Here is a 15,003-nt window from a genome sequence, read left to right as displayed (position 1 = left end):
TACTGACATGTGCTTGGCTCGCACTACCTCGGAATGTTTCTCACTATATGGTATGGTTGTATAAGGTGGATAAATTTACTGTCTGTTCATTGCATCTCTGGTCGTCCCTCCCATTTCGTGTATATCCTCAATGTCTCTTCCCTTGCCTATTAATTTTCTGCACAGAGACATTGCAGTTTCGAAACCAGAAGACACACAACCTTGACACTTCAAAAATAAAATGGACAAAAGGTCTTCCAGCACCACAATTTGGAGCAAGTTGCTGAGAGGAGAAGAGAATGATGAACAGGTCAATCAACTTCTCGCACAGTTCCAAGATGAAAGTGCATTGCATCTTAATCTCGACTCCCACAGATCAACCAAACCCTTACATTCACCATTGAATCCAGATGTTGGAGGCTTCGACTCCGCCCGACTTGGCCCATCGATTTTCCAAGCTCAAAGCTCCTCCTCCTGCAAAACCCCAAATTGGTAAGTCCAACAAACTCCAAATTAGAGATAAGAAGGAAAGTAGTGATTTAGAAAACAGCATAGATAATGACAGAGGGAAAAAGAATGATCTAGAGAAGGATCCAGATTGGGGACGTTAGAGAAAACGAAGGAATTGGCGGGAAATCTAGGGTTCTGATTGATGAAGAAGAGGAGAAAATTTTAGGGCAAGAACTTTCTTATTGACATGTGGCACACAATTTTCGACATTCATTTTTCCACAATTTTGTCCCAATGGTTGAATAAATATTTCTCGGCTGACTCTGCGTTTCTATTTTCACAGGATTTATTTGTGTGAACAACCAGAAACAAAGCCTATTAATTTTCTGCACAGAGACGTTGCAGTTTCGAAACCAGAAGACACACAACCTTGACACTTCAAAAATAAAATGGACGGAAGGTCTTCCAACAGCACAATTTGGAGCAGGTTGCTGAGAGGAGAAGAGAATGATGAACAGGTCAATCAACTTCTCGCACAGTTCCAAGATGAAAGTGCATTGCAACTTAATCTCGACTCCCACAGATCAACCAAACCCTTACATTCACCGCTGAATTCAGATGTTGGAGGCTTCGACTCCGCTGGACTTGACAATGAATTGGCCCATCGATATTCCAAGCTCAAAGCTCCTCCTCCTGCAAAACCCCAATTGGTAAGTCCAACAAACTCCAAATTAGAGATAAGAAGGAAAGTAGTGATTTAGAAAACGGCATAGATAATGACAGAGGGTTCTGATTGATGAAGAAGAGGAGAAAATTTTAGGGCAAGAACTTGCGTTGAGATTGGCGGCATTGAGATCTTCTTCAGGTGCCAAAAATATCGTAATTAGTGAGTCCCAGAGTTTGGCTGAGCCACAGGAAAGTCAGGGGATCGATTCCCGTGAGACAACAGTAGGAACCCAAAAAGAAAAAATCGGTGATTCTGGAGAAATAGGCTTTGTGAAGCAAAATGAAATTGATTCTGAAGAGGAACAAGTGCAGAAGCTGCTAGCTTCTGTTCAAGATTCCATTAAGCTTGAAAGGAGTAGGGTTTCAGGGATTTCTTCTTCTTCGGGTCGGTTTAACGATGTGGGAGAAGAACATGTTGATGATGAAGAAAAAATCTCAGAATCTGAGGTAGAGAATATTGTAGAGTGGGCAAAAGATGCAGCTCGTCTTGGGTTTGTTGATTCCGAAGAAGAGGAAGATGATGATGATAATTATGAAGATGTTAATTATGAGGATGAAAGCGATCATAGTGAAAAACAGAGTGCGGGAACAAGAAAGGCCAAGAAATAAGTAATACTTTTCTGTGTATGTATTTATTCTAGTTTTGCACTGGTCGTTGTTTTCAAAAGGGATGTTTCATGGTTACATGGGAAGAATTATGGTACCATCTGCTTTCATGGTCTTAGTCGCCCATGAAGTGAACTGTAAGGAGCAGATCAAAGTTACTTTCAGCTAAAATGTATGGAAAATGGGTGTATTAGTTTTATTTATACTAAAGGTAGCCAAGAGATTTGAAGATGTATTGGATGTTCACCTCTATGTATGTTTATAAGAGCAGTTGCACCACCAGTGTCTTGCTTTGTATTTGATTTATAGGAATTTTTGGGGTTCTCGGAATTGTGCAAATGTATTCGATCAAGCATATACTTGTATTTCCACTTGGGAGTTGTACTTGTAAGGTACTTCTATGACTGCTTGGTTGTTAAGATATTGGACTTCTATCTGGAAATTTTGCAGCAATTTGAGGTTTTCTTCTTCCTAATGCATAAAAGCTAAAACTAATCAGTTCTGTGACTATGTATTTGGAATTCAATCCCCTCCTAGAGGCAACATTTTAATACATTTAACTTTGACTCTGATGTTGCAACTCATCCTTTCTGTGGCTTCCTTGCAATAAAAATAAGACACCTGTTGGGCTGAGTTTCCACCTTAAGGACTATAGTTTGTGTTTGTCAACCTTTGCAGCATTGTTTTTTTGTGAGATCAACAGATCAACAACAGCGTATCTGGGGTAGGTTTCCATAAGAGATCTGCGTAAAGCAGTTACTTGGCTAGGTTTCATTTGAGGACTATAACTCATCAAGGCTTTGGAGTCTGGACCACTGGTTTTCTGTGAGTTCAATAGCAGTTTAGTTTTGTTTCTGTTAGCCTTTTAAAATTCATATCGTTGCTTCACAGTGAAAAAGAGATAAGAGATTGGATTCTATTATTGTATGAGTTGCTATGGATCTATGCCATAGGGTTTGAATTCCATTATTACTTTCTTTTTGTATGAAAAAATCGTATATTTAATACTCAAGCAGAATATTCATCAAATGAACTGCAGTTGTAAATGAATCCAATTCTTCTTGTTCTTTGAATCTGTTCTTTTCTATTTTTGGTATGAAAATCCTTGTGAAACATTTTTATATCCAAATACTTCTGGATTTTTTGAGATATATTTATTATTCTTTTCCTAGGTACAAATGCATTTTATCTGTTTTAATTTGTGGATATGGATGACTATATAATTATGAAAAGTTCCTTTTATGACACTGGCAGTTTCTGGTGCATTACAATTTACAGAATTAGCTTCCCTACTTATAGTTGTTCCTTTTCTTGATTTCAGTAATACAGACAAAAAAATGTACTTTTCAATTTTGAAAAATCCTCTTGAAATTTGATTTAAAGACTAAGGTTTATGAATCATGTATCAATAAAGTCCTATTGTGCAGATAATGGATGCTTTTCCTATGGACATTTCATTTGTTGTCAGGACTCGAGATGTCAATCTATGAAAGCCAACGTGCTAGTAAATTTGATGTCAAATTTTAGACATTTTCTCTATGTGAGTGAAGTCATTTCCTTGAATTTGGTGTTCATGCACATAATTCTGCTGTGATAAAAACCAATTATCCTATTTTTGGAAATGCCCTTTGCTTAGACAGAGGAACTTAATAAGCCAATAAAATTGATCCATGTAATATTTCCTTTTGATCCATGTATATTTTCAAACAAACAATCGTAAATTATTATGGCATGGCTACCAATTTCGTAAAAAAGTCTTACCTAACACGTTATTCATAACTTAATAGACCAATACAATTGAGCAACAAGCTTTATTTGCATGCCTTTTACTCTCCAAAAAAATGCCTAGTATATTGGTGGAAAAAGAGATTCCCAGTTCTCAGAAGTTCTATTGCCCATTCAAGGATTGCTTGGCACTCTTGTTGAAGGATGTGCCTGAAGTAGGAAGCTCAACTGAGCCAGCTGTTGTTGTTATAAAAGAGTCAGAATGCCCTGAATGCAGAAGGTTGTTTTGTGCTCAATGTGGTGGTAAGAATGATAAAAGGAGCTGATATTTCCTTGGATTTGGGACCTGGGAGACAACAAAGTTGTGAAAAATACATATGGCTGTAAATATTGTTTACCAAATTCCATTGTGGTTTCTCTTTAACTTGATCTTTGCAATGTAGTCCTGATTCTCTTAAACAAGGGAATTGTTTGTTTTTCAGGTTGCATAGATGTTGAACAATTAATGTGCATTCATTATTGAATATGTATAGTAATGTTGTATTCAAGTATGTTTACAATGTTGTGTTCAAGTGCATTCACAATTTGTTCTTATACCACAACTTCTTCGTCATGAATAACTTGATTTGTTTCAAAGTGCATGCCATGAAGATTTCATTCAAGAGATACATGCTTGAACAAAAACAAACTTAAAATGTAGTAAGTTCAACCCCATACCTGTTGTGGATCTTTGATAGTCAGGGTTCTTGCGAAGTTTCATGAGTCAAGAAAAAGCCTCAAAGGACCTTGTGAAGTCTCTTTACTGAAATCTTTTTGAAGACTTACCTTCGCAGGTTTTGGATAATGTGATCAGGGGTGTTCTGAAGCACATATCAGATTGCATTGTAGCTACATTTCTCAGTGATAACGTTAAGCGGTTCAATACAAATGCTGTTATGGGAATTGAGGTTGATTTGACACTGCTTGAATCTTTTGCAGATACTCAATTTCATGACAGTGGCTTGCATTCCTCATGCTGCTCTGTAGCCCTCTGTCTAATAATCTTAATTTCTTCATCTTTCATACGCAATTTTGATGAGACTATACTAACTATCTCTTCTAAATTTTTACTGTGCTCCTGTTGTTTAGCAACTTACCACCAATTTTTTTTACACAACACATAATTATACAACCCCTACCACACCATCTACATGTGCTAAAATTAAAATACTAATGAAACCACCCAAAATACCACATGGCTTATAAAATAGTGATATCGAACCCTTTGTATTTACTGGTGTGAATATAAGATCATAATATGAAAATATACTGTAAGGACAATGACCATTTGGAATCAATTTTTCTTAGGAAGTTTTAGCTCACGGAGAATATGGTCACATTGGAGGCGTGATGGGATAGGCTGCCTTTTCCTTCTTTAGCGCACAACAGACTTCACATTGTCAGCACAATCTATAGCATGATACAACACTCAGTTCTCCCAATTTCTGCGTCGAGGTGCTACAGTGACGATGGCCCCAATTTTAATGAGCTGTAACTATGTTAGGAGACACCCATAAATGCATTTCCCCACCTGTAAATAACATCAGAGTACAACACTTCATTTCACTTTTTTTTCAAAAAAAGAGGATATAACCACCCAAATACCACATGGCTTATAAAATAGTGATATCGAACCCTTTGTATTTACTGGTGTGGATATAAGATCATAATATGAAAATATACTGTAAGGACAATGACCATTTGGAATCAATTTTTCTTAGGAAGTTTTAACTCACGTAGAATATGGTCACATTGGAGGCATGATGGGATGGGCTTCCTTTTCCTTCTTTAGCGCACAACAGACTTCACATTGTCAGCACAATCTATAGCATGATACAATACTCAGTTCTCCCAATTTATGCGTCGAGGTGCTACAGTCATGGTGGCCCCAATTTTAATGAGCTGTAACTATGTTAGGAGACACCCAGAAATGCATTTCCCCACCTGTAAATAACATCAGAGTACAACACTTCATTTCACTTTTATTTCAAAAAAAGAGGATATAACCACCCAAAGTACCACATCGCTTATAAAATAGTGATATCGAACCCTTTGTATTTAATGGTGTGAATATAAGATCATAATATGAAAATATACTGTAAGGACAGTGACCATTTGGAATCAATTTTTCTTAGGAAGTTTTAACTCACGTAGAATATGGTCACATTGGAGGCATGATGGGATGGGCTGCCTTTTCCTTCTTTAGCGCACAACAGACTTCACATTGTCAGCACAATCTATAGCATGATACAACACTCAGTTCTCCCATTTTTTGCGTCGAGGTGCTACAGTCACGGTGGCCCCAATTTTAATGAGCTGTAACTATGTTAGGAGACACCCAGAAATGCATTTCCCCACCTGTAAATAACATCACAGTACAACACTTCATTTCACTTTTTTTCAAAAAAGAAGATATGTTGAAACTATTTCTGTTTCGTTCTATTCTGTGCCGTTGTCCTTATTTGTATCATGCTAGCTCATACAACATGAAGGACTCAAGGGATCTTAATAGCTTTGAGTTCTATTGTGCTACTGCTTGTACATGTGTTTTTTCATGCAAGGTTATATCTTTCCAGCACATAAAAGCCATATAAGAATAATGCTCAAGACAAATGTACATTGTATATGTGATAAAAGCCATATAAGAATAATGCTTAAGACAAATGTACATTGTATATGTGATAGTTCTCATTTCAGAAACTTTGTATGACTATTGTACCACCCATTTCATGATAACATAACATTCATTGATATCTAGTGTGTATTTCTTCTATTCAATGTCATTCACATGAATTATATTCTCTTTTTACTCATCCAGAGGTGATGATTTTGATTGAAGGCTAAAGATCTAAAAATAATTGTTTATAATTATAATTTCAATTCTGATAATTTTAAAATTTTGTTTCTACCTTTTTTAAATTGTTTTACAGTAATTGTATGTTTCAACGAAAACGTCGTGTTTTTTTGTTCTGTTTTGCATTACCCAAATTGAATTTGAAGTTTGCTTGATGCACCATTATTATTCATTCCTGATAGAGTTCCGAAGATCTCAATGCAGAATGCCTCCATCCAACTACACAGGGATACATAAGGGGTAAACAAAACTAGAAGACAAAATGAGAATGTCTTTATTTGTTTTGCCTGCAAATGAAAAACTAGAAATGCAGTTTTGGATCTCATTTCTCGTGCAGTCAATTTTATGTAAAGACCATGCAAAGTTCACAGCATTTGCTTAAGAAGTATCGCCCAGCTGTATCAATTATACAGTTTGTCAGAGCTTCGTAGTGACAATGATCTGCACTGTCCATTGTGAACAAATAATGAGTAAAAATATTAAAAATATTTATGAATAATTAAGTGAATGAAATATCAAAAATGGATCTTACTTGGGACAAGCACATATAGATTCGATACGAATTGCTCATTTTTAAATAAATTCAAACAAATTAAAAATATATATTTATATATAAAGAAAGATTTCTCGACTTTTCTTTAAAATATTTCTTATTGCACTGCACTAATGTGGCATGTTTCACGAAGATTATGAATCAAATTTGGAGAAGATTTACAATTGTGGAAGCATATGTTTGTGTAAAAATTAACCAATACCCAAATTGAAAATACAATTGAGATTTTAATTAATTTAATATATATATATATTTCTAATTTAGAAAAATACTTGCACTTTTAAATCTTCTATAAAAAATCAACAATTCTAACTTCATAAATCTATCGGCCTCTCTTTGTACCTTTTGGGACAATTGCTAGTCTATATTTTATTAATGGTTAATAACATTGATTAATTTTTAGAACATTTGAAAAAAAAAGATTACATATTTTTCTTCTTTACTTCTTACTTCTTTTCTAAAAGACTGTTTTTGTCCTTTCCTTAGGTGAAACCTCTTCCTCAATAGGTGAATTGATGATCTCTGATTGCATTAGATCTGGAACTGCCTAATCAAAATGGGATATTGAATTAATCATTCAACCTTGACTTTTGCTTCTGTAGAGTGCATAATTCCAAATCTTTTTCTAGAGGGAGAATGGAACTGTGTGATCGAAATGGGGTATTGAATTAATCATTCAACCTTGACCTCTGCTTCTGTAGAATGCAAAATTCCAAATTTATTACTGGAGGGAGAATGTTGGTGAGACTCAAATATATTAGAATGAGGCCTTTTGTGTTTCCTTGGAACTTGTTTGAATGTTCATTGCTATTTATTAATTTGGGAAGATGACGATGAAATAGAAAGAAGTTGAGATATTATAGTATTTGGACAATTTTTTGTAAAACACATACTTATCACAAAAATTACATTTGAAAGAAACTTGCTCATAAGCTAGAACCTGAAGATGACTTGGACCCTCCAAGTCAGCTAAATTACCTTTGGGAGTTTTTCAACACAAATTTTGGCATGCTAGAAGTTGTATTCCTTGGACTGTAAACTAGTAATATAGTAGGTCAAATTACTTTTGGGAGTTTTGCAAAATACATTTCTAACACAAATTTTGGCACATGAGAAGTTGTATTCCTTATAATGTAAACTAGTAATATAGCGGGCCAATTTGTCGATAGATTTAAAAATACCAAAAAAAAAGGGGAAGATATGACAATTTGATCCCAGCAGGCGTAGAAAATTTCTATGTTAGGATTAAAATTCAAAGTCAAATAGACGAGAAACATTTTCCTGGAGTCTATGAAGTAAGGCTCAGATCTGAAGATCAGATCTTTGTCCTCACATTCAACAATAAAAGCATGATATCACAATAAAAGCATGATATCTGTTTCCACAGTACAGAGTACCAATGAGTTCATGATCTACCTAATTGTTAGAAATCCATTCTAAAATAGAAGTATAATTAGGGCAAAGGCGGATAACCTTACCCATCAACCCTTTTTTCCTTGAGAATTTTAACATTCTCGTTGACCACAGAAGAAAATTCCAAATTAAGAGAAGGAATTGTGCCGGCTCCTTTTACAAAGCTACTTAGGTGAATCACTGATCCAAGGGGCAGTCAAAGACCACCAAGCAAAGAACTCTTTAAATCAACAACTCTGATTTGCGGGAGAATTCTTAAAACTCGGCCATCAACCAGTAAGGACACAACAGAAAACACAAATCAACAAAAATGAAACTCGCAAACATAATAAATCCTAAGTCATGGAAAAGGAGTCCTGGAATGAGCGGAAGGCGGCAGCTGAGCTAGCAAACGGAAATTGCAAATTCCTGCAGCAGCTGAGGGCGACGGCTAGGATTACCCTAGCCACTCCATCGGGCTCTTTTTTTCATTTTTTGGTATAGGTGCTTATCAGATCCTCCCCAGGTTAACATGGATGTATTCTAATGGATTTTAATGATGTGGTTGGAACTGTAATTAACTTTTTTCTGTGCAATAAGTAAAATGAGAAAAGTAAGTGTCTTCATATGGCCACCTTGTTGAAGCGAGCGCAAGTAAAACAATCCTTTAATGAGACTCGTTGATTAACCTACTGGGTTATTAATTTTTCCCCTTTAATCACATCAGCAACCTTTCTCCATAAACTTGTCGGCTTTAAGATATTTCTGAGCAGAATTTCGCCTTTTTTTTTAATAATTTAAATTTAAAAGAATGACAGCTATAGATGAAAATGAAAACAATTACAGCCTGCTGCTCATAGAATCTTTTTATTGAAAAATTTCTATGCCCAGCTTACTCATACCTATTCCTATAGACTTGGCATGTATATTGCCTAAAATACTTGTTTAACCAAAAAGCTACCACAACATAAATAGCACAAAAGATTACAGAGAATTTGGCCCTCGAGGGGCTTCTTCATTCGTGCCAACGTAAGAGTCTACACCACATTCTTGACTGAGCTCATATTCACATCGAATGAGTCCATTTATTGGCCTCGAACACGACAAACTCTGCAGATGGCTTGTAGGGGTGCTAAATCTCTGAAGTCGCTCCTTCGCACATGTTCGACCGTAATGAGAAGAGGTCTGAATATTTTCTGTAATTCGGTGACCAGAGTATACAGGAACCCAATTTGTCTCCACCCGCTTATATTTCCTCTTGTGAGCATGCATACGAGCTCCAAAAACATGCTCCCATTCATTAGATGCCAACGTTTGGATGGCAGATTCAATTGCACACTGATCCCTAACACAGCTTTCTATCGTTGCTTTGTATTTCCAATCTCCCTGCCATCTGGTCCATTTGCAGGATGCATTTGCCAATTCACATTGAGCCTTATAAACATCACATTCAGACAGGACACCACACCCTGCTATACTGGCAATGAACCATGATGGCACCTAAGTCACAACAGCACTGAGATAGTTCTTCTTCAACCTGTGACCCCCAGAGTGCAATCTGAAACTGATGCCCTTTGCTAGCTGAATCAATAATGTAATGACTGGTGAATTCACCAGACTTCTAGCTTGCTTGACAGAGATCATCAATGCAAAACCCCAAACTCCTAATATCAGAGGAATCCGACTTGAAGGGCTAGCTAATACAATAAACCCAACACCCAAGAACTGGGCAATAAAACCACATGCAACAGTCTTCCTCATTATTATACAGTTAATAAATCCTATTGTTAGTGAGTATGAATGTTGAAGTAAAGGTCTCTGCAGTGGCTTTAACTCCCATTTCTCACTTGCGTACTTGAACTAACAGTCTAACACTTGGGGCAACAAGACGTACTTGTGTATATAGTAAGGTTATATCATGGGACGGGAGAGAAGGCCGAGCAGCCCTCGCTGTCGTTTATATGAAATACTCTTCTTAAAATGACCCCCAAATTAGTCCCCGACTCCGCCCTTGAATTGAGACCCCCATATTGGCCCCGAAACGTTTATATCAATGTGGAAAAAGTCGAAGTCAGAATTACGGCAAGGGTCCAAAAGTTTATATCAATGTGGAAAAAGTCGAAGTCAGAATTACGGCAAGGGTCCAAAAGTTGAAAAACTCATTAAAAAAGTCTGAAAAATTAAAAAAACACAAAAATATATATATATATATATATTTTAACATCTAGAGTATTCACAACATCAAATAAATGCATTTCCACATAAACATGTAAAGAAAGCTAATATATAATATAAAGAGGATCAAGAAAGTCGAACTTGTAACCTCTCAAATTTGGGAAAAGATCTCATGTCTGGTTCATCTTGAACTAACCCCTGAGGCTCTACGCTCTTCTACTCGTAAAGCAAGCATTCACAAATTTAGCTTTTCAGGTTTTTCAATTTTCATATCTTCATTTTTTGGCAATTTATGTTAAACTGCTCTCGTTGTGTTTCATCATTTTTTTTTCTATTTGTCAGTGTGGCATGAATCTGGTAAACCTTTCTACTTGACTAAATAGAGTTTATAAATTGATGGACGTGTAATTGATCATTCAACGTTGCCTTGGTTCATCATTTGACATTGTGTTAGATATATAAATGTTTGAAACATTGAAATTTTAAGTGATGTATATCGATGATTTCCTTGTCATTAGAATTTTACATGGTTCAATTTTCTTTTTCTTTTAAGTTTTAACTTATCTCTTTTGTTTTTGACTTTACTTTTTTGCAGAAACCTTTAGGAAATCACTCCTCTTAGATGTACCATCACTTACTTTAATGGGAATACCTTTTTATTTTTATGAAAGGCTACCTATTTATTGTGCTTGAACTATTTGACACCTTTGCTGACCTATTCATATTGGTAATTCCACTAAGTTCACAACTCTGGACGATAAGGAGGGGTGGTTTTCTTGTACTTTGTTGACACCAGTTAAATTTCATTTTGTCTATGTGCTCTCCAGAATTTATCTGCAACATGTTTTCAGAACTTTATTTACCATGTTTGTTGTACCATCGATTTGCAAATGGGAAAAAATGTACCAATCACTTTGAAAATAAATATACTTATCAGTTGTAATTGTTTTGTGCACTCCATGCAAATGCACACTATCCTTGACCGAAGAAAATGAGTCATTACCTGTATGTTTTGAGATCGTTCCGATATAAAATTTTCGAAGATTTCCAACAAACATTTGTTTCCTATTTAAATGGGTGGTTGAAATTATTTTATGCAACACTCCCCTTTAATTACAAAAAAAAAATTAAACTAAGATATTTTATGGTCCGAATCTAAGATATGCTTACAATTTAATTTTTTTTGACATCAGTTGGATTTCCTTTTCTTTTCTTCATTGCTTTAGCTTTGTCTTTTTGTTGTAAGCTTCATATTTCAGTGTCTTTATTGGCTGGTGCAACTGTTCGATTCTTCCAAGTTGTCCATGCATGTCCTCTATTTCTTCAAAAATTGGCTTGTATGTAAACGACTGCCACATGTCACCTTCCATAGCTTGCTCTTCATCAATTTGTTCCAAAATAAATCATAAAACTATTTTGTCTCTCAAGGACACTATTGCATGGAAATTTCATTAACATTTTTATTTTCTACAACATCCATGTTGCCTTCAACATTCATTGTTGCAACTTCTATGAAAACATCATTAACACATGGTGTTTCAAGCCATGTTTCAAGAAGTTTTAGTGTGAGAGATTCTCAATGAATACATCAACCTCTTTTTCAATGAAGATAAGTTATTGTAGCATATGCCGCTAATCAATGCCAACGGCATGTTCGTGTTTATTTCAAAATGATTTAATGTATCTAACATCATCTACAATATAATCTGAAAGATAACCCATCGATCATAACAAACCATAGCAGCTAGATTCTTTTAATGTCTTAAAAAAACCAATGGATGCAACTTTGCGAGAGAAAAATGGCATTGCCACAGTAATATAAATCATAGCAGAGATCTTCATTCATATATATATATATATATATATAATGAGTATGTACTATAGAGATTTATTTATCTCAATGATAACTTGAGATTCTTCCAGTTATGACAAAAGAGTAAAATATTTAAAATAGAGCATGGACTATAGAAAGTAATATAAATCATAGCAGAGATCTTCATTCATATATATATATATATATATATATATATATATATATATATATATAACGAGTATGTACTATAGAGATTTATTTATCTCAATGATAACTTGAGATTCTTGAGATTCTTATCCCACACTGCATACGATTTCAGTGTATGTAAATGAAAAATTAATAGATCAATTTAATCTTAATTTTGATGGATTTAATTACCTATTCTTCCCCACTCTATGCCTTACGGGGTTTCCTTTGCAACATAAAATGCAAATGCTAGTTTAAATTTTAAAAATTAAATAATATAAACTTATCATTCTTAAAAATCTTTATCAGAGAAAATTAACCAATAATAAAAAAACAATTTTATTAAATTATTGATTTAATTTTGGGCAAACGTGACCCATAATAAGCCAAACAAAAAGTTGTCTATTAGTTAAACGGGCTATTAAAATAATAAAAAAAACAAAAAGTGGTCAATTAGTTAACTGGCCATTAAAATTAATAAAAAAACAATTTTTAATAAAATTATTGATTTAATTTTGGGCAAACTTGACCCATAATAAGAAAAACAAAAAGTGGTCTATGAGTTAAACTGGCTATTAAAATAATAAGAAAAAGAAAAAGTGGTCTCTGAGTTAAACTGCCTATTAAAATAATAAGAAAAACAAAAAGTGGTATATTAGTTAACTGGCTGTTAAAATTATTGATTTGATTTTTATACCGAACATGCAATTAAAAATCATTAATTTTTAAATTCAAATTTTCTGATATCCTAAACTTTCAGAGTCGACCACTTTCATAAATAAATAAAGCATTGATGCGTGTGTTCCTTTTGGGTTGCTCTCACATGCATTGCATGGATTCTAATTTTAAGGAGGGCTTGCTTTGTGTAACTCACAGTCATATATGGCTCGATATTTCTGGGCGGCTCTGTTTTTCTTTTATCAGAACTCACAATTATATATGGGGAGCACGGACGGCAATTTTGGTTATATTTTGAGAGAACAGCGAACCATAAGTGTATTTTATTGTTTTCTGAAACCCTCCAGATTCGAAGGGAATTGATCTCGTCGTGTGCTGTTCAGAGACATAATCCATTTGTTTATAAGGTATTTTTATAATTTCCTATCCAGTAATTTGGCAAGTGTTGCAGGAGGTAGAAGTATGGATTTGACGGAAGGAACGAGGGTTGAGGTGTGCAGCAGTGAGGATGGTTATGGCGGGGCCTGGTTTGAAGGAGTTATCCTTGCTGTTACCGCAAATGGCTGGCGTTGCAAGATACGATATGATAAATTTGTGACGAATGATGGAAAACCATTGGAGGACGAGGTGTGGCTGCACAGTGAAGTGAGACCAATTCCACCCCACATTCAGTTGCCTCTCCATTGTTCAGCTGGGGACGCAGTGGAAGCTTATGACACAGACTGCTGGTGGCGCGGCTTCATCGTCAAATTGCTTACAGGCGCAGAGGAGGAGCTTTGGGCGGTCTACTTCCCTGACACTCGCACTCTCAAGGCATACCCCCATTCAGAATTACGCCCAGCTCAAGATTGGCTCCAGGGAAACTGGGTCTTGGCGCCTCAGGTTCTACTCTTAACAGATGTAACACTGATTACTATAACAAAGGGGTTTTCTTATAACAATGGGGTTTTCTTGGTACAATAATACATGGAAGGATTTTGTGATCTAGTGGTTAAAACTATTTGAATAACTATATTAAATTAGGGTTTCTATTATACTTCGGTTAAGTAATGAATATTAAACCCTGTGCAGGAAAACAGAGCAGTCGTAGAGCAGGTAATCCGGTATTTTGCTCTGGACAACTTGGAAGAAACTCCTCTCACATCACGCGGAGAAGGCGACGGAAAGAAAGGGCCTCCTGTTAAGTCCAAGGCAGCTGTTTGTGGCAGAAGAGCTTCTGGTAACGGGAAGAAGTTGAATACGATTGTACTATTGTTAAGAGGACAGTGCCTGGTTGAAAAACGTTAGAATACTGGGAAATGCTCAGCTGGGCCCTGTACTTTCAACTCTAAATTCTCTCCACAGAGTTGGGAATGCAGTGAAGAGAAGCGGCACTTAAAAGTTGATTTGTAGAATGAACAGTAAATCAGAGGACTGGCAGTTTAGGTGGACGACAAGACACAAATGGGACTTGATTCAATATTTTGGACCCCACAAATTAATCTCAGTATTTTGGTTGATGGCTAGATCAGTGTGCCCCTTATATTTTTATATAGGATTTCCACAGTGAATAGATAAATTTCTATATTGTAAAGTCAGGAGTGATTTTGAATTTAAATATTGTTACACACTGCAGAAATCTTTGGATGAATTGATGTTCTTCAACAGATTTTTTAGTTTTTAATGACTTGTACATGAATTCTTATCTTTTCAATAAAAAAGTTTATCATTTCTTATTAATTTTCTTTTTCCCAAAAGAAAAATATACTTTTGACATTTCAACTTTGTCAACCCATTTAAGAGTAAACCTTGTCAACCTCATTTAACAATAAACGGAACATGTATATG

General features: G+C 35.3%; 1 protein-coding gene across 1 annotated transcript; it reads left to right on the top strand.

Annotated features, from left to right (window-relative positions):
• Positions 1 to 13,572: 13,572 nt before the first annotated feature.
• Positions 13,573 to 14,644, top strand: LOC149240942 (protein AGENET DOMAIN (AGD)-CONTAINING P1-like). The gene is made up of 2 exons (XM_089367405.1): positions 13,573 to 14,058; positions 14,248 to 14,644. Exons 1-2 carry the CDS (start codon positions 13,639 to 13,641, stop codon positions 14,461 to 14,463), a joined length of 636 nt encoding a protein of 211 aa, XP_089223531.1. The 5' UTR covers positions 13,573 to 13,638; the 3' UTR covers positions 14,464 to 14,644.
• The last annotated feature ends 359 nt before the right edge of the window (positions 14,645 to 15,003 follow it).

This window comes from Pinus tabuliformis, chromosome 8 (assembly GCF_031772625.1).
Source record: "Pinus tabuliformis cultivar Carrire ecotype Pingquan chromosome 8, CPIR1, whole genome shotgun sequence".
NCBI lineage: Eukaryota > Viridiplantae > Streptophyta > Pinopsida > Pinales > Pinaceae > Pinus > Pinus tabuliformis.
This window is presented reverse-complemented; position numbering and strand designations above follow the sequence as displayed.

What these genes read in the sequence shown, in the direction of transcription:
- LOC149240942 (XM_089367405.1), top strand. Translation starts at nt 13,639, where the DNA reads ATGGATTTGACGGAAGGAACGAGGGTTGAGGTGTGCAGCAGTGAGGAT. An exon ending in ACTGGGTCTTGGCGCCTCAG is followed by an intron (nt 14,059 to 14,247) that starts GTTCTACTCTTA and finishes AACCCTGTGCAG; the next exon opens with GAAAACAGAGCAGTCGTAGA.